The 27,477-nt window shown below is 33.4% G+C and overlaps 1 protein-coding gene and 1 long non-coding RNA gene across 2 annotated transcripts in view; both read left to right on the top strand.

The window, feature by feature from the left end:
* The window catches only part of LOC143179412 (uncharacterized), a 187,904-nt gene extending 171,414 nt beyond the window's left edge, over positions 1-16,490 (top strand). The window contains exon 3 of the long non-coding RNA XR_013001966.1: positions 15,044-16,490. This is a non-coding gene — a long non-coding RNA (uncharacterized LOC143179412). The remainder of the gene's footprint in view (positions 1-15,043) is intronic.
* Positions 16,491-17,724: 1,234 nt separating this feature from the next.
* Positions 17,725-27,477, top strand: part of LOC143182661 (uncharacterized) — a 189,717-nt gene continuing 179,964 nt past the window's right edge. The window contains exon 1 of the mRNA XM_076383843.1: positions 17,725-19,329. Within this exon, the coding sequence (XP_076239958.1) occupies positions 18,144-19,329 (1,186 nt within the window). The 5' untranslated portion in view covers positions 17,725-18,143. The remainder of the gene's footprint in view (positions 19,330-27,477) is intronic.

Raw genomic sequence — 27,477 nt, forward strand, 5'->3', positions numbered from 1 at the left:
AGATTTATACACAGGCGGACACCTTGGAACCCGTAAGACAGGATTCCGAAGAATATGTACGTATTCATTATTTCACCAAAAATTCCATACGTGCAACGGTATACCTCAACAGAATAGTATTAGCAATAAGTACTAAACATTTGAAGCAAATTAGATGAAACTTTACTAAGTTATTGTTAGATTTTAGTGCCTAGAGTGTAGATTTATATAGCTGCATTATTATCGCGATAAATGTGAAACGGTTGTCTTATTAAATACTTGATCCAGCGTCTCGCGCTAAGTAGTTAAGTGGCACGTGACTAGCATCACGTATCTTTTCTGCAACCAAAACGTCCAGAAACTTTAGTAGCGATTTATTCTTTCACGCAGTGTATAATAGATTTTAACGATTTCCACATTATTAAGTATTACCATGCGCGTAAAGTGAGCCCTCGAACATGTAAATTAGGATAGAAAGAGTTGAGATACCGAGATATTAATTTTACCTGCAGGAGTAATTCAATATGCTCAGTTTCATCCGATAGGGATCCTTTTTTGGCTTTCATATTTTTGCCGCTAGGTGATTCTCTAGTTTTCATAGTTTTGCCGCTAGATGGCTTTAATTACGCAACTAGGAAGCTATCAAAATCTGTCACGTTTTGAACGAAATTGTTAATAATAAAAGCTAATGTATGTAAGATTAATAATCAAAATATAACAGAAGCAATAAATAAAAAACTCGAGGACTCTTGTAACAACATGTACTAATACGGGGGAAGTTGTTATACAATAAAGAGTGAGTTAATACAATATTAAATTTTGGAGATGTTGCTCATGAGTAATCAGGTATTATTAATAATCGTTTCAAAAATTAATACGTACAATATCAAAGTTGTGCCTACTACGACATTGCAAATAGCTTCGTAAACGTATAAAGTTATTAGTTCATATCGAACTCAACTACTTTGTGTTTTTATATTTCAAATATTTGTTTGGTAGGTTTAATTTTACATAAAAGTAAAGTAATATATATTTTGCATAATTCATTTGTTTTAATAAGTTTCCAAAAATTTTTAACTTTTCGGGCCTTTTGAAGACTAGATCTGCTATTTCCCCCTTTTAAAAAATCGAATAAAGAATATATTTGGGCAATTGAAAAAGAGATTGTGCGTGACTCGTGTCACTTGCCGGCAACTTGATCAGTTGAATCTCAATGATTCAAGAGCGACAAAGTAAAGATCACACCTGTCTTCTCTCTCGGCTTTTTACAGGTATTCGAAGAACTGAGCTCACGTCTTCGTGGCTCTTATAGTAGTATGTGTAGTGGAGGGAGAAATTTCCTAAATCGCGCTTCTAATTTGGAATTATAGAGTGACTCTATCTCGCCATTATAAGACAACCGCGTGTCTGTAGGTAATACTATTCCTGTAATGAAAACTGTAACAGGAGATACCAAACTGTCAATCTCGAAAAGTCACGTGACTACTCTAGCCCCTTAACGTACGTAAAGTTTGTGTAAAGTAAATATTTCTTCTGTATTTGAATATATGGGAAAATTATGGACGAAATAATAGTGTTTCGTCTGATGACACTCTCTAATCTTATCTAAATCTTCAAATGTATGTCAACAATTTTAATGATATTTCTTTGATTATGTTTGATATCTTATATACTCTACATCTACATTGTGACAATAGGTTTCGTAAAGTACTATTGTACGTGCCTAATATAGAACAATACGTATGTATAATATTTGAATAATTGTCAGTTAGAAAAGAAATAGCTGTTTTAAGAAACGAGTGATAATACTCAAACAGAGAATGTTCTAATTACCGCAAGAACCCTGTATGTCTCAGTTCTTTTTAATAATATACAAAGAGTTTTAAGAAAACATTTTATTGAACTTATATTGTAGTTAATGAAAAATTTAGATAAATAACGAGAGTAATAGCCCAAACATGCGTTTAAAGAAATTTATGGCTTTCATTTTTCTTTAATATTCTCTTGCTACGCCTACTAGTTGAAATAAACGAAATATTTAATCAATTGTTTTCATTAAGTAAGAAATAATGGTACCAAGACTTTTTACCATTAGAGAATAAGGTATGAGACTGTAATTTTTCTAGTACAAATGTCACAGAAAAAATCGCGCAACAGTTTTACATGCTGCAACACGCTGTGATTCTGTTTCACAATAAATAAATGTCCTGTTATTTAATATTAAGAGTCAAATCACGGAACATTTGGCATATTTAAACGCCCAATCTGTAGTGACAGTTTCTTTAATCATACAAAGTAAACATTTTTTTATTATGTTAAAAAATTCAGAAAACAAACATTTATTTTTGTTTGCTATAAATTACAAAACAGGAATCACTATGAATTACTTCGAAAACGAAATTTATAAATCTCTATTATTCTTAAATTGCATCACCAACTATCATGTGCTTCTGAATAAATACCACATTTTACATATATGATTCTGTTTTTTTTTCCTAATTTAGCTGTAGCAAACTTAGTTTTTTTTTTTTTTGTAATCTTTCTATTACAAATAATTGCAATTTTTTCTAAAAAATTGAATTCTGTTAACATTTGAAAAAAAATCTTTAGAAATTAAATTTTGATAATCGCAATATTTTTTTTCTAAATAATTGCTTATAGTTTCTTTTGCTCCAACGAGCATTAGATGTATTTACATAGTTCAACTGATCAATTTAAAATTATTTATACATTCAATCATTTCTGACACGCATGGATATCAAGCTGATAGAGATGGACGGAAAGAGTTTATCTTTAATTCATGAATTAACATTCTGTTATCGCATTCAAGGCAATAATTACACGACTCGAAATTTCTTAATGTTAGAGTACTTCGATGACTTTTCTTGCACTATATGCTATTATATAGGTACAATTGGTTGATTAAATGATACCATTAAGACAGGTTTAACTTAAATTACTAGATATACCTTAATTCTTCTCATTACTCACTAAAAACGGTACATTTTTGGTATGACAATGGCATATGCCTGTACATATGAATCATAATTAAAATGTAAGTTCCCTTTCCAAATTGAAGTCAGTCATATTTGCATTTTATTGGGTAAAATTATGTTAATATTAGACAACTTTTGGTCGGGCAATTGATCCAAGGTTGCCTAATGTAAACGTAGCACTAATACACAAACGTTGTGTGTCCACTTTTGGTCAAGTTTGAAATTTTATATTACAAGTAGATTTTATATTTAAAATCTCACATTTCAGCAGAAGTGGACCTACTACGTTTGTGCATTAAGCCATTCATTTATTGCCCATTCTTTTGGTCTCTTTATTAATATAATTTTACTCTAAATGATTTATTATTGTTGATATAACAAAAACAGAAAGAGTAATCTCCATAACGAATTTAATAATACCCGTGTATCCCGGGTTGTTTTGACTCATCATACAAATTTTTAATTCGCATACGCTTTGAAAGTTTTAATGTGAAATTTGATGTTGTTATTGCTTTGAAGCACTGTAGTAAATATTATATATGTCATTATTATGCAATAATAATTTTTTGTATAAATCTTTTTGTATAAGTCGTACCTTTCATCATGTTTATGTTTGAATAATGAACCGACTACTTCAACAAGCGTAGTTAGTTCAAAATGACGAGACATTCGTCGAGCAAAAGTTAGTTCCTGAAAAAAAAAAAAAAGAAAAAGCTTTTATCTATTTGATATTAAAGAACAAATTATTCCGTAGAGTGAAAGTGAGACCTTAATTATCCATTTGAACACCTTAATTATCCATTCTCAGCAATCGAAAAGTTAAAAAAATTAGATCAGAAACAAGATTTGGAAATATCCAATACATTGAGAAAGATACTCATTTTAGAAATGCTTCCATTTTAGAAACTTTTCACATAAAACATGTTTCTGAAATTGTTTTACTATTTCGTTAATGTATTATGATTTCCGTCTGAAAATTTATAACCTTGTGACATATAACATATAAATACCTACATGTTGTAAGTGTATACTACAGTCGAACCTCGATGACTCGAATGTTTTTAACTCGAAAACATCTATAAAACGATAATCTTGTCCAGTCTCTTCCGCTCCACTGCAAAAATTTCTAACAAGGAAGGGTTTTTAGGTGTCTGCCTCCGATTCTTTTGATTTTCAGATATGTTATACAGGACCAAAAAATAAGAGACACGTATTTTTTTATATCGGCCCGTTTTCCTATTTAGGGGGTGAAACTACCCCTCAAAGTTGATAAGATGAAATACGAGAAATAGCTTAAGTTAGTTACAAAATTATTATCAGAACTGGTATATATTTAATTTGTCAAATATTATATATTTGTCAAATAATGTCCCTGTTGTCAGTCACCCTTATCATGGGGTAAAATACCCCTAATCGTTTAAATACACATTTAGGACTTGAAACCTGCAAGAAGATTCTTAAAATCTTTACGAAACTTTGGATTTTAAACTAATAAATTATTGCATGATTTCAAATTACTGGTTTCATTACTTCCGATCCCTACTGAGAGGTGCACCACCCCTGTGCATCCTATAGATTTTACTTTCGAACAGAATACGCAAATGAAGTGTGCACTATATGATAATATACCGATAGTTCGATGCTCCTGGTGTCAAAAAGCATTTTGTTTTAAACATTTTTATCATGAATACCACTTCTGTGACAAATATGAACCATAAAATGTCCAGTATACGCTTAAACTGAATCATTTCGTGAACTGTATATGTACATCTTGCAAATAATTCAGAGTAAAACAAATAACGGAATACTTATTGGTGTTTATTGTTTACAGTTTTGTACTTTTATTTTATTTTCTCGATAAGCAAGACTGTATCTAACAATCGTTATCATTTGGAATTCAATTTTCAAGAAATAATCTTTACTTGAATTTGATCGACTTCTAGTAAGACAAATGTAGTTCACCAATCAGGGGTGGTGCATCCCTCAGTAGGGGTCGGAGGTAATAAAACCAGTAATTTGATATCATGCAATAATTTATTAGTATAAAATCCCAGGTTTCGTAAAGATTTTAAGAATCTTCTTGCAGGTTTCAAGTCCTAAATGTGTATTTAAACGATTAGGGATAGTTTACCCCTTGATAAAGGTGACTGACAACAGGGACATTATTCACCCACCGGAATATGCCACAAATTAAATATATATCAGGTCTGATAATAATTTTGTAACTAACTTAAGCTATTTCTCGTATTTCATCTTATCAACTTTGAGGGGTAGTTTCACCCCCTAAATACGAAAACGCACCAATATAAAAAAATACGTGTCTCTTATTTTTTGGTCCTCTATAACATATCGAAAAATCTAAAGAATTGGAGGCGGACACCTAAAAATCCTTCCTTGTAAGCTGAAATAAAAATTACTTTAATTTGAATTATTTGCCAAAGATTTAGATGCTGTTTTTTACCTCTGTAACTCGAAATTAGAATAGTTAGATCTCCACAAGTCAAAGTTTACCTGTATAATTTTTATCGTCGCTGACTCTATAACCGAAACGTATAGCTATGTGTCCTAATTTGTCAAACAAATGAATGTTAAACGAAGGCGCATGCCAATGCGAACTAGTCGTTATGATAAATCAAACAAATAATTTCTATCATTTCCGTGTCTCAAATCGTCTTCATTTACTGGGATTGTAGTTTAACTAAACAAGCAATAATATATGCAAGTATGATATAATCGTTTCTATAATATCCCTTAGTGTAAACAAAAATTTGTTACGTAAAAATTATGTTCAGGTACACCCCGCTCCCGTCCCCACTCCCATATTCATGACCAAATCTTTTGCAACTCTAATAACATCAATGCCTCATATACAAAAACTAACATACTAAATTTAATGAAATTCAGAGAACTTAATCCACATATATATAGCCAAATGTACGCCAACACACATCCATACATGCAGAATTTAGTCCATGGTTTTTTGGCTTTTTTGGACTCAGGGGATCTCAAACCGCGGAGAAATACAAAAAACGGGGGAGGGGGCAATTTGACTCATTACAATAGTTACCCTCTGTTATTATAATATAATAGTCGAGACAGTAAAATGAGTTCTAAAAGAAAACTTAAAACACTTACACTTTCTAAGAACATGGAAGTAAAAATGATAAATTTTTTTTAATAATAATGAATAATAGCCGAGTAGTATACAATAGCATTTATCGTATGATCATATTTCTTACGGGAAATTTTCTGAACTTGTGCCATTAAAATATTTTTTATTATAGGTTGGTAATATTTAACAACTAGCGGAGAGAAATGTTACTGCTTATGTCTTCAAGGTAACGTAATTGACTTTTTCCAAAATATAACATAAAAAGTTAGACAAGTAGTTTTTTATAATTGTAACATCAGTCCACTTAAAGCAACCGGTTTCTTAGGATAGAGTTTTGATTTTCTAAATTGAACCACTGGATTAAAATATAAAAATGATCAAGTTTGCCTGACAATAAGTTTACAAAATATATTATGTATGTGTTACTTTACCTAATTTGCAAAATTTCATAGTAAAAGTCAACAATTTAAGCAATAATACTTTTTTATTTCGTATCTACTCCTATACACGGTGAATGAATCTGGATGTAACATTTTATGCATTTTATCATTTTTTGTTCCTTGATTTCTTCACATGAGGTACAAAACTACTCAGGATCCTTTTCTCGCCTCTTATAATAATATTGCTTTTAAAATATTCTACCAATGACTATATTGAATTTGTCCAATGCAAGTCGCAGCGGTTCACATTCGACAACGTTCCCCTATATGTGTAAATAATTCATCTCCAAAAATTGAATTTTTCTTTCTTTAATAGATGTTAAATATTAAATGCTAAACCTCTTAATATGGTAAATCTTCCTTATTCGAAAACTTCGTTATTGTCGAAGGCTCTATAATTCTAAAATTTTAGTTCTTCTTTTGAGATTCGAGTTATCGAGGTTCGACTTATATTTTATCAATCAAATTCCTAATCAACTAGTGTAGCGATTGGTTGTGAATGTCACTACTTATTACTATTATTGTGATTAAATTTCCCTTGGTATAAAGACGAAATATGTAATGATTTACACATTAGATATTACATTGTTAGATGTATTTTATATAGTCTAAGTAAGGATAATAAATTAGTACGTACACCGAAGATGAAACCATAATACACTATAATCGTAGATAATTTAAATGTCGAAACTTACCTGATTTCTTCACGTCTTATTTTTTGCTAACAAGAAATACCTAATCGTGATTTAGAAATAAATGGCTTTATTAATTAGTTGTGTAAGAAATTAATAAAAGAAATACGAATAGAAGGTAAAAATTACCTTCTTTATTTATTCATAATAAACGATAAATAACTAATTAATCAAACATATATGCCGTTAGTTGTTAAGTATTGTTATGAATGACAATATGTATTAGGAATACTACGGATAACATAGAGTGTCCGGTAGTAGATTTAGGATTTAAAAGTTAAGCAAAACAAAAGTATAAAATACAATACAAAAATACAGATTTTAAGTTCCAACAATGTGAAAAAAAACACACAGCAGAAACCACCATGGATTTCCTATGCAATCTTTTTCCAAATAAATTAATAAGCCTATTTAATACTGACATCCCATAGCAACCATTACCACCAGATTTGACCCTCATGAATGTTTTCCTATGGGGTTATCTCAGAAGTAAAATTTAAATAACCCGAAGAATATCGACACCTGAAAAAATATAGAAGACATTTATTAGACGGAATCGTTTCTCAAAATTAAAATCCACGTTTTTGTTCTGTATTTTGGTACATGATATTAATAAAATCATAATTAATATTTTTTTGTTTTATTTAACCTTTCAAGCCTAAATTTACCACCAGACATTCTATATACATGTATGTATTCTCATATTCCAACGGTAGTGGCAAAACTCTTGATTGACAACCAACGATTACGATATTCATTTATGTGAATTATTTTATTCGTCTAAATTATCGCTTTAATCCTTTCAGTAGTTAGTAACATTGTACGCCTCTGAAACAAGCATCTGCATAGTTAATTGTTGGAAATATTGCTTTCATGCTTTACAGCGAAAGTATATGTATAGCAACGGGTACGTCAATGGATATTCGTATGAATGATTGATACGTCAGCAGCGAATTGATGAGGTATCATTAATGATCCCCTTTACGAGCTCAGCCCGTTTTGTCTGGGTTGTTTTAAACGTTCCGTCAAGGTTGTTTAATCTGATCGTTTCTATATGTCGCGACGTTAATTTGACTGAAATTACTACGTGTGAGTTTCAGCAGCAATGAGTACTTATACGTCGACTGAATCAATCAAGATTACAACCATCAAATTAATAGTTACTCAATTGCAGCTCGTATCAGTACCAATTACAGATGCTTACATTTAACGTAAAAGCGGGCGTCGAAAATTTAAGTGCGCATCGAATAAATTACGTTACTTTGTAATTCGACGACATAACGGAAGCCGTACCAGGCCCCTCGAAATGAATGAAAGCACCTGTGTCAATCTTTAATTGTGCGGCAACAGATACTATTAAAACATTCATTATGTAAGGTATTGTAAACGCTACAAAACGTTACAGCATTACTTCGTGTTTTTTCATAATATAATCGAACCTCGATAACTCAAATCTCAAAGAAAACGCTGAACTCTTTGAGTTGTGGAGGTTTTGTCTTATTGAAAATTTTATTTGTTAATATTATAGAAGTTTAAAGAAAGACAAATTCAACTTAGAGGTCAATTATTTATTTTATAGATACTTCAATGTATACATGCAATATGTACATATAAACATAAGTTTAAAATGAGTTTTAAACAAAATTTTGGTACGTGACATTTCATTTTGTTACGTAGTTATCTAGAACGATTATTTTAGGTGTTATTATCAAAAATTAATTTTAATTACGAGAGATTGGGTAAGATAGGAATATTAAGCGAAAATAACTCATTTTTTTATTCTTTATACAAAAAAAATATTTTACCCGAATAACATCATATGTTTTAGTAACAAAAATAGATTTATATAGATAAATGTTATCGTTGTCTTTGATATAAAATTAAAAACTAATTTATATGTAAATTCGCGATCTGACTTAACCATTAGGTAAGATGTTAACGTACGTACTTGTGTAAGATGATTATATTAATTTAATGAATATAATTTTGACATGTGAACAAGTTGGCCTTTTGACCCTTGGTGTAAGATTCAGGGTACCAGTTTAAGTACTTGAAACACTCTATTTAGTCCTCCAAAGGAGATAAAATATGACTACAAGATCGCTTTCCTTTTATATCATATATACTAACGAAACATTTCATGACCAAACTCGTCTGTTTGATTTTTTAATGTACCTCTGTAGTATAAAATATATAAATTGTAAAGCGAATGAATCATTGCATGGCAAGCTGACAAGTTCACCATCTTACTCTGCTACTTCTTGATATTGAAATTTGATTCTAATTTTCTATTGCTCCATCTAATATCTACATTCCTACAATTATATTACCGATTCATATGCAAAAATGCCACAACAAAAGAGTCGGCATACATTAGCAATAGCAACAGCAACTTAAACTTGCTATCTTAGCACCGTCTCTTCTACATCTTCGTGTATAATTTTTGTACCTAAAATAAGTTACAAGTGTACTAAGTGTACTAATTAATATTTTATTGAAAAAACAGGGATTTTATAATTGTAATAAAATTTACATGATTTAAATATGTACCTCATTTTACCCTATTCATGGCGTAAAATAGAGTATTTCGAGATTTTTCGAAAATTTGATTCCCATTAGTAGCCAAATATTTGTTGTAAACACAAACTGTGATTTTCTGATAGTCTAATGCTCACGTAGGATTTTTAGTAACGTTCAAAGCTTTTCTATCTTCTGATTTTTCGGCAACAGAAAGAATACCTTTGATAGATACCTCATTTTATCCAACTTTCCCTTAATTATAAAATAACAGTAATTTTTTGACTGTTATTTTTTCTATCCCAAAGAAACAGCATTAAGATAAAATGTCTTCACTGAAACGTTTATTTGATGAATTTTTGTATAAATAGAAAACTTTTATTTTCTCTCAAGTAGAAGAAAAGAGTTAAAATTAAACAAGAACATTTATTCTATTTTGATAAAGTTCTAGCAAGCAGATTCCTTGTAATAGGGTACTTAGGTTTATAATTGAAATCTTCAAATGAACCTCTCTTTAAGTCATTTGTTAGTATTACTATAAAAGTTGAAAGAAAATATCCTTTTACGTATGTAACAAAATAAGGTAAATAAATGTGTAATTTAACGGTTTTCCCAGTTTTGGTTACTTCAGCCCCATTACAAAGCTTTAGTTCGACACTAGAATGAGAAATCAATCTGGAGAGCTCGGAAAAGTAATGTACATACTATTTTTCTTAAATAAAGACGCAATAAGAATTTTTGAGATTTTGCCTACAGGCAGGCCCGTGGCAGTTAATTTAGTTTGAAATGTATTTAGAAAACATTTGGGCATTCTACAAATCCGAAAAATCCACGGAATGCAAAAATAAAGTATAACACATCCCTTCAGTGATATAAGTTACAAACTTGGATTAGGTTTCTTTAAATCTACCTCGAAACAACCCCTAAAAACCTAATCCGAAGGACCCGCGAAATGCCCAAGCGTTAGTTTTTTTTTTGTTTTTATTAAGCTATAAACCCCTACTGGGATTATTAGCAGCATGCACATTGCTGTGCATGCTACATTCCAAGCGTTAGTTGGTAGTAGTAGGTACTTACATATCTATCAGTGTGACTTCGGAACCCTTTCGACAAGTTCACACCTTATAAAATACTTAATCATGTAGTTTTAAGAAAATTAAGTGAATTAAACTAAAAAAATATAGTAAATATAATAAATATTTATATTTATTGTTACAGAATAAGTAAACTTTTTTAATTTAGCGTTTTAGAAAAAAAATTGCAAAATGTAGAGTATTTTTAGGAAATCCCCAATTGATTTCTCGTTTTAGTAATAAGATAAAATATTTTTAAAAAGGGCTGGAGCGAAATAACCAAAATTGGAGAAACCTGCTAAACTGCATATTTATCCATTCGCCCAAAATAAATCCTGAGTTTAATTTCTTGTATAATGCCAATTAAAAATAGAATCTTTAAAACTTGCTTTAATCGAGTACAAAATAATTGGTAGACCTCTTTCACACAACGATTTGAGAATCGCAATTCACGTATCCGATTCGCATGCGTCCGCTCTTTCGCATACTAATTCCTGAATCGCGATTTATATCTAATGCATATATACGTATTGCAATTCTGTAGTTGACGTGTGAATGCTATCATTTGTTTCTATTTTCTATGTATTGCCTATTTTCTAGCAAAATATTTGTTCGTCCTCTAATTTTGAGGGCTGTTTTCACCCCCTAGACGATGGCTGACAAAAAAATATATATTACTGGTTATTCTACAAATATGCACATGTAAACATTATCTGAGCATCTTCAAGGAATTTTTACGGTAAAATTCATAGGCCAACATTTTTATAAGTCAAGAAGTAGACATTGCTGTACATAGATAAAATAATGAATGTTTATTTAAAATGTTTCATGTTGTACCTTCATTGTAGTATTACAAAAACACTTTAGATACCTTATTTATCCATAAGCCACATAATAGAAATTTAGATAATAGTTACTTCTTAAGGTACGCGAAACACATTTAATTCAGTTTTCGCAAAACCTAAAATTTTAAAACTCTTCGATTTAAAGGTTCAGATTAATATCTGATATTAATAAATATGGATTAGGAATTATAAAAAATAGAAGCTGTAATAATATATCTAGCTTTTCCTATATTCGATTTTTTCCCATGCATATGTATATGGAGCAAATGAAGCTGCCAGCGATCAACTGATCGAAGATACACAAAATTCGTATCGCGATTCTGTATCTCATGAGAATTACCGCTTGCACGCTTCCATTGAATTGCATGTACGATTGATATCTATCATACGTGAATCGCGATTCACGAATTGTCGTGTGAAAGAGGTCGTAAACCCGAACTTTTATAGGTAAAAGAGTTAAAGTGTTGAAGGACGCAATTAACTTAACAGAGGAAAGCAATAATTGAAAAATTAAAATTTCAGTGACTAACTCTTGTTTATAGAAGCTAATAATTTCATTCGATCCTTGCTCAAAAGACTCAGCACAAAGTCGCGCAGTCAACATTTGGTAGCACATGACATCGTGACAAGAATAATGTAAGAATGTGGATTTTTGTGACGAATCCTAATCTTTGAGCAGTGTGTATCTGCTAACGCTATGCATCAGCTTGCACCGTTCCATTTTGTCATTTTTTTCATGTCGTCTTCACAAAGCCCTTCGTGTTTACGAGGCGCGCGGTTAAGTGCGCTCTAAGTGACTCGACTGCGTAGCAATAATCGCCAGAGTTAACGTCGATCACGGGTAACTGACAGTGATAATGGCTTGCACTAGAAAAATTATTTCCACTTTCGTTTCTTTTGACTTTAAACGAAAAAACCTGAAAGTGGAACTACTATCTTGGATGTCGAAGTCGTACGAAATATTCGAGAACGGTAGAAATTTGACGCGCCTCGTAAAAGTCGAAGGACTTTGGGCATTGGGAATGCTACGGCACGATCTTCGATGAAGAGTATCTTCCTCTTTATCTTTGTACATGCTGGAGAAGCCGCTTATACACTGTTCTACCAGATGAGATAGTTTTCCCCGAAAAAGCCGCTATTAACGGAGTTCACAGTACATTCTCTATGATCCCTTTTTCCTCTTGTTCAGTCTATATATGTCCGATACTGGATATAACTAATACTTCGTACGATTTTATGTTCCTGTTGTTTTCTTTCAAGTGAATATTCAACTATGTAGTTTGCTGGATGTCTACAGAACAGAAAGTTTCTATAGCTACATTATCGTGTTGAAGTACTTATGTTATCTAGGTTTGTTTTCGCTAAATATCTTTACGGAAGTATGATAATAATATTGCTGCTATCTATCTATGTGATGCAACCAAGTCTTGTAGGTTACGATAGAAATAATTCTGGCAAAATAGTAATCTGTTAGTCGAATTTATAAGTAACAGATTTTTTCAGATAAAAAAAACTATAATATTGTTTAAACATGAAAAACATACATACTGTTATTTCATACAACGTTGATGAAAGTATAGAAGATTCACAGATAGCTTTCTACTGTAGATTTTTCTTCATTTTATCTTTTATTATACATAGAGTACTATGAGCAAAAAAAATGTGATTAACATTAATTTGTGATGTATATACTTTCTAAATGCTGCAAATTAATAGTATACATTTTCACAGTTGTGTAATTGTTATGTAGATAATTACAAATTCGTAACATGTTCCATAACTACAAAAGAAAATTACAATTCGTAACAAGAAACAGAAAAATAAAAAGTTTAAAAAATACGTGACCGTAAATTAATCGTTATTGAAATATTCCAATTATGTTTCTCATTTTTTAAATAAATATTCATTTTATTTGTCATTAAATTGAAGATCAGTTTACATTAACAAAAGGGTAGCTTTAAAAAATAAGTTTTAATTTGAAGACAAGTTTCTGACAGTTTGTAAAAAATGTAGAAACATTGAGAATGACGTTTAAATTATCTAATTACAAGTACTTAGTTTTGAACTCTTTCACAGAAGAATATATTTTCATCGTAGAACTCCCCAAAAGCTACGAATTACAAATAACCGTCTATTTGCCGAAAAGACGATAAATAATTATTAGACTGCGGATTTTTATACAACCTCATGTTTTGATACACACAATCAAAGAAATGAAACCTAATTAAAAGTTTGCTTTATCTTTCAAACACTATAATTTTCACTCTATTCTTCATATGTTCTATAGTTTTTAATATTATGTGCGTTCTATAATTTGTTATATATTTCAAATTTTCATAAATGCATAAAAATTCAGTCTAATAACTATTCTTCATTTATCAATCGAAACATTTTGCTATAAGATATATCATAATGTAGGTATATAATAAATGTATTTATTTAGATGACCATGAGACACAACACTATCCGTGAAAAGAGTTTGCTACTCAGTCAACAGGTCGATGCAATTTAGTTAAATGAATAAAACAAAATTCAATATTTTAAGGCAGTATTATGTCTTTCCATTGTTCCTTAATTCTATTGTTTAGGTTATCTTTGCGTTGTTTAACCTTCTGAGGATAGCGTTTATATACCGCACGAACTTCCAGGTTTTCATGTACAGAATCAGAGAGTAATTGGAGTACAACCGGATAGGGGATGATTCTGTTTGCAAAAATATAAGAAAAGATTTGATATAGCATTTTTTTTGTTTGACACTAATAGACACTATATTACCATAAACAATGACGATGATTATTGTGAAAAATACCTGCTCCGTCTATAACTAGAGTAATCATAAATTTATGACATCAAAATATTTATGTTAGGTAGTATATACGAACCAACAGGGATGGTATCTTCAACAAAATATACTTCTAACATAATAGAAAATAAAAACGAATAATCTCGAAGAACTCTATCTATTACTTTATATCATTGTCAGTGTTTATAAATACAACCTCAGAAAGAGACAATCGATCACACTAGGATATGATAATCAAGTCGTACCCACAACGGATATCTGATCAATTTCTTAATTCGATTATCTAGAAAATAAAGACGTTAATGACAAAATATTATATCATGTTTTTTTATTGTTTCAACCCATGATTACCAATTCACTTTGTATAGTCTGTTCTAAAAACTAAATTAATTTTCAATAATTACAAAATGTGCTATTTTATTGTTTGTAGCATATAACTTTAGAAGACCTAAATTTTTTAATGACATAATATACACTTTCATTTCACTTGTAAGTAAAAGTGCTCTGTCATTGAAAGGTTAATAACACGGTAAGAAGAACAAGCATAATTACTTCATCATAGTGATGACTTTATTATTGCTTACAGGTACGTTTGGCTGACCTCAATAGGACTTTTGCGCGTACCTGAGGAAGAATGAAAAGGAAACGAAGAAGTCGAAGAAAACGAGAACTAATGTACGATATGGCTGATTACGTCCTCGATCATTTGCATCATATTGTATGAAATAGATGCCATAAGTCTATCCCGTTAAGGAAACAGGGGCAAACAATTGGACAAGAAAAACAAGGGCCAAGGGCGAAAGGCGCTATAGAAGTAGGAGGAATAACGAGAAGAAAATGTAATGAAAGAAAAAGAAAGTACTCAATAAGGTATAAGGTATGAAGGAAATAAGTTGAAATGGGACGATACACAGAACATTGAAGCAGAATCGAAGAGGCAGGGAAGAAGTGAGAAATTAAAGAGAAGAAGACGACGAAGAAGGCAACAGAGAAGGCAAAGTAAAGGAATCGTGACGCGGACGCGTGTGGAAGAGGTGATTTCCGAGCAATTTATCTTTCCAGGTTTGCAGGTGTTCGCGTGTGTCCTTCATAGCCTTGTTAACGGGCTTCCTCTTTCTCTAGCTTGCCGACTCTTTTATCTTTCTACATTGACCTTCCTAATAATGGAAAGGTACAAAAAAAAAATAATAGCATACCTCCATGTTTGTTAAATAAAATAGATCAAGAACAAGGGACCATAAAGAGGGCAAACGATAGACAAGAGCAGGTGAGCGAAGAATTTACCATTGGTTTTGCCTTAATAAAAGGAGGAATAAGTCTGAAGGAAGAACGAGACAGCAAGAAAGAAGCGTACTGACAGACTAAGAGAAGGATCCAGCGAAGAGGAAAGAGTAAAGCCAGGGAAGAAAGGTAAAGCAGAATAGGTGTAACGAGACAACAGAGGAAGAAGGGAGAAACAGAGTTATCCACGGAAAGAGGGAAAGAAAGGTGAAGTGTAAGAAACAGCATAGGTAGAGCGGCGAAGGCAGAGAAGGAAAAGCAGAAGGCGTGAAACAGGGAAAGAACGGAGAAAGAGGAAGAGAAAGGGGAAAGGAGGGAAGGAGAAAAAGAGATAAGTGAAGGTAGAAGAGAGGAGGGGAGTAGCGCGAAAGAAGAGAGGGAGAAGAAGAGGCGCGTGGTGGTCGTGGTGGCGCGGTAGTGGACGAGAGCGAGCGAGTATCCAGATCTGTCGCGTGCTGCGTCGCTCTGGGATGGGACGGAACCGGGACGACACGGTACGAAGCGGAACGGGACGAGACGAGACGAAACGGGACGAAACGGGACGACGGCTACTACTACAACTACGACGGGATGGGATGGATGCTGCGAGTCCGTGTGAGTAGAGAGTCGAGTCGATCGCCGCACGCTGGTATTGGTTTCACTCTCGGCTGCTGCCGGTCCGTGTGCTGGTGTGGCGGTCTGCTGTTCGGTCTCTCTACAAGAGCGAACCGAGGAGCGTGCCCGAACCGAGCCGGAGAAGAGAACCGCGGCACTCGTTCAGTAGTTTCTCGGACGCCGCACCGGCACCATCCGACCTACGAGATAACCCCGGACTCGCCGGACTACCCCCGACCTCCTAATAAACCTGACAGACAACACGATCGCGACGCTGAATCATTTCTTTCAAGAAATCGGGAACGACTTAAGATCGATCGGGTGACAGTCCATCGAAATTTGCAAGGGTCTACACTTGGATATCAGCTTGCTAATGTGTTGGATTCAGAAATCAATTACAGAATCCTGATCTTCACCATCTCTAGGAGGGTTCCACCAAAAGATTAATATTGATCTTTCACTTACCAATTGGTACCGCCTTTGCCTGATTGAGTGTCACACAGGAAAAGATCGTTAGGTGTTTTACAACGTCTCTTTTCCTCTGTTTCGCGGTACTTATTCATCAACATCGAGGTGGTATCGTGCGATCTCAGCAGGTGTTTTACTCGCGGTGACGAATGTGTCGGAGCACACTAGTTGCGTTCCTGTAAGTGCTTCTGGCTGAGTTCGCTTTCGCGAATACGTGTTCGATTGGTGGTGCTAAGTAGTGGCAGTGATACCCGTGAATATTTCGCGAAAGAACTCCGCGTGTGATTACGACCCTCCAAGACTCCGGAAGGATACATGCTTCCACAGACGGCAAGGCGGAGGGCAGACAAGTGAAAGAGAAACAGTGATATAGATAAAGACAGGGAGCCAGGAGGAGGTGGTGGTGCCCGAAGAGAGGGAAACAGAGAGAGAGAAACCCGTTAAGGCGGTACGAGTAACGTGTCGGTAGAGAAGTTCTTGCGATTGATAGAGGGTTCAAGAGAGACGGAAAGAGCAGTGAGGTCGATGAAAGTAATCGGTAGCATCAACCTGCGTGCTTGGATGAAACTGATTAAAGACAAACGAGCGACTATCGTCTCGTTACCGTTATTGTATTGATTCCATCATATCGACGGTTTTTCGCCGGTCATCTCCCTCGACCGATCTTCACCCAGGATCATTCGCAGTGTAACGAGTACCCTTGGCGATATCGGGCACAGGAAGCCACCACGATCCAGTCGCTCGTTTGCATTCAGGATCCATCGCACATCGTCTCGATGCTACCTCGTAAACCAATTCCGTGGTTTCCTATCTTCGCAAATAAGCCGTTCTGACTGGCGTGATCTGGTTCACGTTGTCAAGATTCCGTCGACTAGCCTGTCGATTTTCCGTTCATTTAAAACAGCTACGAAGGAACCGCTGCCGCAGCGGTCAGTAATAATGCGAGAGTATCGAAAACACTGTACATGGACGGTAACGGCGGGCCAACTACTGCATCCTCAGTATTCAGCGAGAATCTACCAAAAAAATCTGAGTTTGAGGCGAAAGTAACCAAGGATGAGGTGGAGTTCCATCATAGAACTGAGTTTTCACTTCTGTGACTGCTTGTATGACGAATCAAATCGTGTTTCGTGGTTTTGAAATCTAGGTAACCGAAAACAACGGGGAGAAAAGAGAAAAGGGCGAAAGATCGAAAAGACTCGGAACAAAAAGAGAGAAGTATACACATACAGCGAGAAGAAGAAGGAAGAAAAGAAAGTAAAAGAGAGATTAAGATAAAAGCGAGAAGGAAGTGGCGTGTAGGTAAGAAGGAGGGTTCGGAAAGGAGTGTGGATGAGACCGTCATGCCCGCTGAGATCGACACGGGCGGGCCAAGGGTGCTGCACTGTGATTACCGTGCCGACTGCCCGATACCGATCGTAGCATCAGCTTCCACCAAGTCTTTCTTGCGCCGCGAAAATAGAGTTGTTCGTGCATCCATTCTACGACGGCTACCGCGAACAGATGAAAACGAATCACCTGATGACAGACTTGTGCAATCTTGCCGTTGGTCCGGTTTGTCCTCTCGACGAATCGGATTGAGAGGATTCCGACGGGCCGATTTATCTACCGCCCTTAGCGTTCCTAGGAATGTTGATGTGTTGCAAACACTTCGGTACAAGGACTTCGAACGGAATGTTTTTTGTCCGGAACAACTGGAATCACGACTTTGCGACACCAGCGATGACTTCGAAGGAAACGCAACGATAAATCAAGGACAATCAAAATACAGAAGCTCATTAGAACGACGCGAGGCGTTTCGGAAATTTCAACGAGTTACGCATTTTTCGAGTTCACGTGGAAACCTGACGGGCCACGATTGCCACGCAGAACAAAGTTGTTTTTCGAAACATGACTTCTCTACTGAAACTTGGACGCTGTATCAGCACGTAGACAACGCTCGAATAGAGGAAGCGTTGTTCTCTAGTCAATCAAGTGACTCTTCGAGAGAAGATCGGAACTACGAGAAGCTCGTCTCGACAAGTACGCCCCCGTCCTTGGTCGAAGAAACGTGGGAAGAAGTGGATACGACGAATTCCTGGAGATGCGAATCGCGCATCACCAAGGTCGAGCTGACTGATCGGCAGACCGAGTTTCCCCGATTCGATGAGTCCTTGAGGAGTTCCCGTAGAACGAGGAAGAAGAGACGTGAGTGCCCAAATAACCGTTCGTCGTACTTTCAATTAGCCTTTCTCCTGTTCCTTGTCGCGTTCGGTCAGTGTGGACTGCGGAAATCGGGCGTGCTTAACTGCAGTGCGAAATCGAGTACGACCGGGTTAAGTGTCTTGGCGATTGGCACGGTTATCAGTGCAGTGAGTGCAGCGCCGGTTGATTTAATGAGTGACGCCGGCGTGAGAGCAGAACGATCGGCTAATTTGTCACACATCACAGGCGCTTCCAGGAAAATCCAGATGTACATCAAAAATCGACATCTTCAAATCCTGCCGGATGGCACGGTAAACGGGTCCAACGACGACACTTCGGATTACAGTGAGTACACGTTTAAGCATACGTCTTTTTTTTGTCGAGTGCCGTGATTCCCTGATCGATACGTCTGACTGAAACTGGAACGATTGACCCTCTTCGTTCTGGTATACTGTACAGTCATGCGTTTTAAATGACGTTTGATCGATAATCAACATATATGTGGTTTGTACAATTTTTTAGTTTATTCGGTTTTAAGGGGGTGAGTTTTTTTAAGATTGGAATTCTGGCATATGCAAGAAATAACTGTAAAATTGATTTACGATCATTGCAATTGTAGAAAAAACGGATTTGATCGTCTTTTGGCGAGAATTTATATTGGGAAATTAAGGCCAAATGAAGTGGATTTTTAATTTAATTGAAATACTAGATTTTCTGAAAATGTAACTAACTAAAGGAGTTTTTATTCTGTTATTCAAATTCAAAGGTTTAAGATGATTAATGTCGCAACTTTAGCGAGTCGAATTTATATCTACTTTTATGTGAACAACGAAAATACGAAAATTTGAACTTTAACTTTTTAAGACTTGACTCCAAAATAAATATTTAGTAAAAACTTGAACGTACTACGAAAATCAAATAATTCAATGCATAAACAATTGTGATAATATGAAAACCTAAAATTGTAGGGAAAGTATCAGCAGGTTTATAATCAGTGTATTATTGTACTTTCTCCGAAGTAGTTGTGCTCATTTCAACGTGGTAATACGTTTGAATCTCAGATAGTGTGTTCACAACTAACGTCAGTTCTACAAAATCGTTTACATATATATTTGAGTCAGTGTTTGAAGTCATTTAGCTTCAGATGTCCCATTTTGTCGACGTACATGTACGTACCTCTATTGACGACAGTGACTTTATTTCAAAATACCACTGGAATGGTCGATATTTTACGAACTCGATTCTGTATTTCAAGTAATCGAACTGTGAAATTTCAATTTCTATACTAAATTAAAATATATTCTATCCTAAATATTCTATATTTTAAATTCTATTCTATTCTATTACATATCTAAATGTATTAGTAGCAAAACAAATGATTAAATTTTAAGTTACATTTGTTACAATAAAATTTGAAGCAATTAATTCAATAAAGCTCTCAATATTGCCAAATATTTTGCAATATTTATCGTCATTTTATTTTAAGAAAGTATCATTCAAAGTCTAATATTCGTTATTAATTAAAACTTTTTTCATTTACGTTTTCTGATCATTTGAATCTTTCTTAATTTTTTAGAGAACTATATATCCATTTTTTTATTTATTTATAAGATTTACAAGCAACACTGGATACTATTTATAATTAGTATATATTTATTTTTCATTACTTAAGCTCAATATATTTCAAACTTGCAAGTGTGAAAAGATCGACTAAAATTATTACAAAAATCTGTTGCATCTCAAAAAAATGAAGTAGATACTTAGGTATACGTTACTCTCGAGGAATAAAAAAATGTGTAGAGGTGAAGAGGGGTTTGTTGGTCTCGACCGTAATTGAATCGGCGAAATTAACAAGAGAATGTGATCAGGTCTGTGACTGGGCTGAGAGAGCTGGTCCAAGAATATGCGCTGCCTAGTACATGTACCTCTTCTTAACTAGTCCACGCTAACATTTGAAACTTCGATAGTCTGTCGGTAGTCTAAATTCACATCGGCTGATCGAAGTTCCTTTTTTGTAATCAGGTTAATGAGTGTCCAAATGTGACTATATTGTCCTATCTATTATGACTTTATACTAATTCTTAAAAAAATTAATATTAGATATCTGTGTGAACGTGGTCTCTTTTAAAAACTGCTAAGAAAATTTAGGATGTACATTACTATTATAGTTTACAATTAGAACCGACTTCAAAGGATTATTTAGGTATAAAGGATATAATATTTATTGGAGGTTTTAAACTCTCCTAGACGATAGTTGCTCCACGTACAAAAGAAAAAAAAGCGTACATTTAGGAGAAGCTGTAAATTTAACAACATGAACAAATATTTCAATCTTTTGATGAAACAGAAAATAATTCGGATAACAAAACCGTTCCTGGAAAAAGGCGTTAACTGTAGAGACAAAGGAACACTGTTTTTATATTATAATTCTTGGCCTTATTTCCAATAATTGTAGCGGTACCCTTTCACGAAACACTTAAGTTCCCTAATGACGAAACGAAAGCTGTGTAATTCAGTTTCCTCTGGTTGAGGTGGTTTACGTAAGAACGCAGGAATAACGGATTCCATGCGACACTCGTAGATCTTTTCAAATACTCTCGTTCGGCTTGATCATAAATATAAAAGTACGGAATTTATTTATGGTTTAACCGATTAATTATGTAAAATATGCATGTTATATAATTGAAGGGACGGAGAGTCGATTTTAACTTGAATAGCGTTAGAAATTTTTCACGAGGTTTAAGGGTAATCGCTTCCATAATTCATTAATCGTTTTCTACTTTTTCATTGCTGTTCGATAAGGTAACATTGTTTTTAAACGATTTAATTGCGATTTGTATATATCTTGCCAAAATAGTTCTGCCTTGCCAATAGACACTGCACGCTGCTTCACTTAGTGACTAACTATTCTATTTTTGTCTTTCTTCCGGTGCTGTTTTTAACGGTTTATATTTTGATTTACTTGCGCCGTGTAATTCTTTTTTGAAACAAGGGGAGTCGAAACATTTATTTATGCAGTAAAGTGAATTTATATAGTTTATTATACAATCGAAGTAAAATATACAGAATATAATTAATACACAATAATAAAAGTAATATGTAATGTATCAAAGTCATTTATTTTCACTTTTAAAAAATATTTGCAATAAGCGCGTGGACATAATTTATGAAAAGAACCGGTAGGAATTGAAATATACAACAAAGGAATTTGTTTCATAAAACGTTCTACTGATTTCTTGTATACATCATTTGGGACATTTTAACAAGACTGACATTAAACGTCAATATAATTAGAAAAATTCATGCATATCTATGGTAAATAGTAATCATTTTTTCAGTTATTTGATCACTATTTTATATTCTCCACAGTAATCTATACTGGCACAAGACAGCAATTAACGACTACCGATCGATCATTTTGTAACATCAGATAGTCCACAAGTGACTGATCCCCTCCAGATTTAAGAACTGAAGTTAAAAAATTTTTAAATATTAATATGCATACGTATGCAATATTTACATATAAAATTTTTAATTCTTGGTCATTAAACTATGCACAAACAATTATAAACAAGTTGACAACGCGAAACGAGAGGCCGATAGTTGTTAATTCATGCCTTAGGTTAGCATTTTTTAGAAGTGTAAGACAGTTTGATGGCTGAAAAAGTGTCAAAAACATTATTCGACTTATGTACATATGAATCTTTTATTCACTATTATGGTATTTATTATCGGTCTTGTGAAAATTTCCAACATTTTTTGTAAAATATTGTTTATTTTTGAATCTGTAGAATATTTCAGAATGATATTAGAAAGATAAATCTAGATTGTAATGAAAAATTGATTAAATTGGGCATTTATTGGAAAAATGCTGTCAAGCGCATCTCGTTAAGAAATATTTGCAAGTGAAGAGGGGAGCATGGTGCTTATAAATATGCATGAATGCTCTGAGATTATGTCGTTCATCTGAAAGTTCTCTGCGTTTCGAGGTCATTTAATCGTGAGCAAAAATTATCTAGCGAAACTAGTTATGCGGTAGCAGCAGCGATGGAAGCTCGACAACGATTAAGCGATTAATCAAAATCAAAATTAAATGATACAGCATAATTCACACAAGAATAACATTGATCGGGCACTTTAAATGAATAAAATTTGTTAAAAAATTAATGAAGATTTTATAGACATAATTAAACTTAATAACAACATGATTAATGCAACCATTATGCAAATAGTGAATTGATTGTGGGCGAATATTGTTGGAAGGTTGTTGTTTATTACGGAAACTAGTGATTATCAAAAAAATTTGTTTCTTATATGATGGATCATAAACACTGCTCTATTTATTGATGTACTCTCAACTGATATGAATTGATTATTAAACAAATGGCCTCCTCAAACAAATGGCTTCGTTTATTTGAATAGTGAAAAAAGTAAATAATAATTTTTTATAAAAATATCTAAAATACTTTACAATAGGAAAACACATAGCTATTTGAAATGTTCGTTGTAAATTTATAAATTTAGTAAACTACATAAATTAGAGTTTCAATCAACATACAAGTAAATTATAATTTTGGAAAATACGCGGTCCATTCTCTTGAAATTGTTTTCATTTAATGTTTTCTAAAATGAAACGTAAATGTGGTCTTAATTAATTTTCATGGTGCTATATAATTAAATTTAATTATTTTGGGTATGTTATTAATATTTTTTCTGCTAAATATTTAATGAACCGGACATTACGGTTATTTTCATGTTTCTGGTTTAAATATAACCGTGGTTTCTGTAACCAGGTATGAGGGTGGTCCACCTAAATAAGGCCATCTGAATATTTTCTCCTATTGTAGGGGTACAAAAAATATTTGGTATGCTATTTTAATGGTTTGAAGGAACCATTGTGTTGCAAAAAATATTTTTCCCAAGATCATTTTTTTCGGAGTTTACAAGGTTATCGATGTTTTTTTGCGTATAATTGTAAAAATATGTTCAGATATGTACGTTATATGACCTTAAACTAACCTTTGACTTCGAAAACTAAAAGGAAACGAAAAATTTGTGTCTATTGAGACTAGACTTTAGAAGACGACGTGCGGGAACCTATAAGTGTCTCACGCTACAAATAATAGTGAATTAATTTCTAAGAAACTTTATTATGAATTTTAAATGTGTTTTTACGAACCTTTTTTTTTTAAATTATCACTGTAATATTTTTGTAATATAATGGTTCTTTCAAACCATTCAAATAGCACACAAAATATTTGTTGTATCCCCACAATTGGAGGAAATATTTAGTTGGCTTTATTTAACCGGACCACCTTGTATTTTTGAAGGTACAAAATATATTTGTTGTTATTATAGACGATCAAAGGGTATTATGTAACGCTATTATGGAGAAATGCAATCAGTCATGTACAATGAAAAACCAAGAGCAATCTCACACACTTCAGATTGTACTGTATGATGGGCTGAAATATAATGTATTTGTGATTGCACCGTACAATATCTTTTTGCTCGTTATACTTGTGGTTGACTTATCTTAAATATTAAATATGTGACGTGCGAAACAAATAATAGAATTAAACTATTTAAATGATTTATTTATACGTAAATGTCACTATTTTGTCTAATTACTGCTCAAGAAATACATAAAATGTTGGACAAGAAACATATGATATGTTTTTAACATCTATTTAACCAGTGTGAATCATTAGTTCCATTCATTAATCCTTGTACATTGAACCAGAAACATTTAAGAAACTATTTAGCCTTATTATATCTAAATTATTTAGCAATTGCATGTACATACACAAAAACCTATTCATTTATTTAAGCATTTAATATAACAAATATTATATGATTTATATTTTCAATTCTTTGTTAGGTAAGTATATATCAATTATAAAAAAGTTAAGAAAATATTGCAACACATTTTCAATAAAACAGGCAGCAATAAATTCTTTTCGTACTGTTGAAGAACTGGTCATCGTACACGTGAATAATCTTTCGAGCAAACATGTACAATTCTTTGAATTCATTTTATGAAATTTTTCTCACGATTAAAGCTCCTCTTTAAGCCTCGTTTGATCCAGTCCAACGGTAACTCTTACGTGTGTGTGTTTGAACGCGCATGTGTGCTTTAATTAAGACGTGGCCTTTAGAAAAACGCTTGTAAATCGGTTAGCGTTCATCTGCTCTGTTAAAGCGCAATCATGAAGCTCCTATCCCGGAAGATTAATTATCGGGGAATTCATTCGGCGGAATCTCATGCAGAGATTTGTTATTTCGCTTTCCGTGGAATAATCTCATGTAAATGAGTTGAATGGTATCATGATCAAATGTACATCCAAGGAAATGCCAGCTGAGATAGCTCTAACTCGAGAGTGCTTGTTCAACTTACGATCACTTGTTAATTGATTAAACGTAAGCATAGGTTGCAGTTGCTATTTTTCTTTTCTGTTTTTTTCAATAAAAAACATTGGCTCTAAGATATTTACTCATGATAAAAAATATTAGATTTTCGGTATTTTTATTTTTTACTCCTAAACGTTGAAGATCTGAAAACTAGAACGTTTTCAGTTTTGTATTTTCCAATTTTTGTATTAACATGTTGGTACTTACTCATTACGCATTTTTTTGACTTCTTTTAATGTTTGGTATATTCTTTTCCATTGTGTTCCGTTTCGTCAGATCGCGATGCTTCTTAAAATAGCCTTCGATGTTTGAAGCAATCTGTAGTGACTAACAGAGACAACTTGGTTCATAACCTGGTACAGCCAGTCTGTTGCTGCTAGTTTCACAATCGTAAATCACGATCAACCTGTTGTACGTACAATGAAATGTAACTCGCGATCGATTCAAGTATGGGATAAATTACTTTTCGGTTGATCCAGAAAGTGGCTCGAGCGGATTTTTCTGTCGCGCGACAAGAGCAAGTACGTGCGATCGTAGCCGAATATCATTAAAAACGAAATAGGAGAAGGGAAGGGGAGGAAGGCAGCGGTCGAGCAATAAATCAGTCGGCGAGGGCTGGTGATAACGGAAGCTTCGAGGGGATTCAATGGCCCCAATACGTCGCTATCAGCTAGACAGAATGCTGCGATTAGGCAAAGACGGAACTATCCGTAGGGACTGCGGGGTCGTGACCTATATTACCCTAGGGATATTCACGAATTCGTGTATAACCTCGATTATTCATCGGCTGGACATTGTTTATATAGATTTATATGACTTTAGTTTATACTTCCTATCTTTCATTTAACTTTGACATTTCTTAATTCTCTCTTTACTTTGCCTGTAGTTAAGATACGAAGCCTAATTTTGACGTGACTGTCATTTAGTTTATTCAAATAACTTTCTATTCTATTCAACAAATTTGTAAATTCAAAAGTAATTCAGTTATAAAACCCAATTTCGTTCTGTTTGGTTTTAATTAATTTTTATTTTTAGATCTAGTTTAATTTACTCGATCTATTCCCAATTAATTTACAATCTTATTAATTTGTCGTTTTTAATATATTCGTAAGAGGGAGTTGTTATTATTTGTTCTTTTCGCCATCTGCATTTAACTGTTCTAATTTTTTATTTAAATATTTGTAGTGATGTAACGATGCTAGTAGTTTCACTTAAACCTGAAAATATATCATTAACCAAATCTGGTATAAAGACTAATAAAAGAGTACCCAAACAGGGTGTCTCTGAATAACATATACAAGCGGGTAGGAGGTGATTTCTTATGAAAAAGTAAAAAAAAATATAAAGAATAACATTTTTTCGTTTTCGGCTTAGTTATCGAGATAATCAAGTTTGCAGATATTCACTTACGACTAAAATATGATTCTCTCAGAAATGTCTAATGTTTACAATCTTTGTAAATAATGGTTACAGGATATGTACAAGTTACTGGAAAAACACATTCTGGAAAAAACAAAAAATAAATTTTATTAACTATTTTGCTCTCTGTAATAACGAATGATAGCAGACAAATTTCCGTTACAGTTTCCGATTCATGTAAGTCATCGACGTCGCAAATTAATGAAAAGTGAGTGTTCACCATACCAAAAGTCGTAAAACATTGTCTATAAACACGGTAGCCATTATACGTCCCTGGGTGAATTGCATGTTAGCCGTAAGTGCGTATAATACGGAGCGATGTTATTAAATATTAAAAATGATTGTAGAATTTAAAATAAAGATTACCAATCATTAATGACGTAGGTGTACGTATTTTAAAAACGCTAAGTACGCATTATTTTAATGATGTTTTGTATCAACAGAAAAACATTTAGTAAAGAATATTATATAATATTTTTCTGTCATGACTAAAGAATCATTTCATAAATTTGTTTTCCACTTGGTAAAAGAATAAGTAACGTATAACTTAAAGTAATAATCGTTTATCACCAAATACATAACCGGCAATCATAAAGAGGATACCAGTTGAGTAACTTTGCCTGTACACCTCGTGCAGATTTCATCGGTCATATATGTTCAGCA

Source organism: Calliopsis andreniformis, chromosome 1 (genome assembly GCF_051401765.1).
Source record: "Calliopsis andreniformis isolate RMS-2024a chromosome 1, iyCalAndr_principal, whole genome shotgun sequence".
Taxonomy (NCBI): domain Eukaryota; kingdom Metazoa; phylum Arthropoda; class Insecta; order Hymenoptera; family Andrenidae; genus Calliopsis; species Calliopsis andreniformis.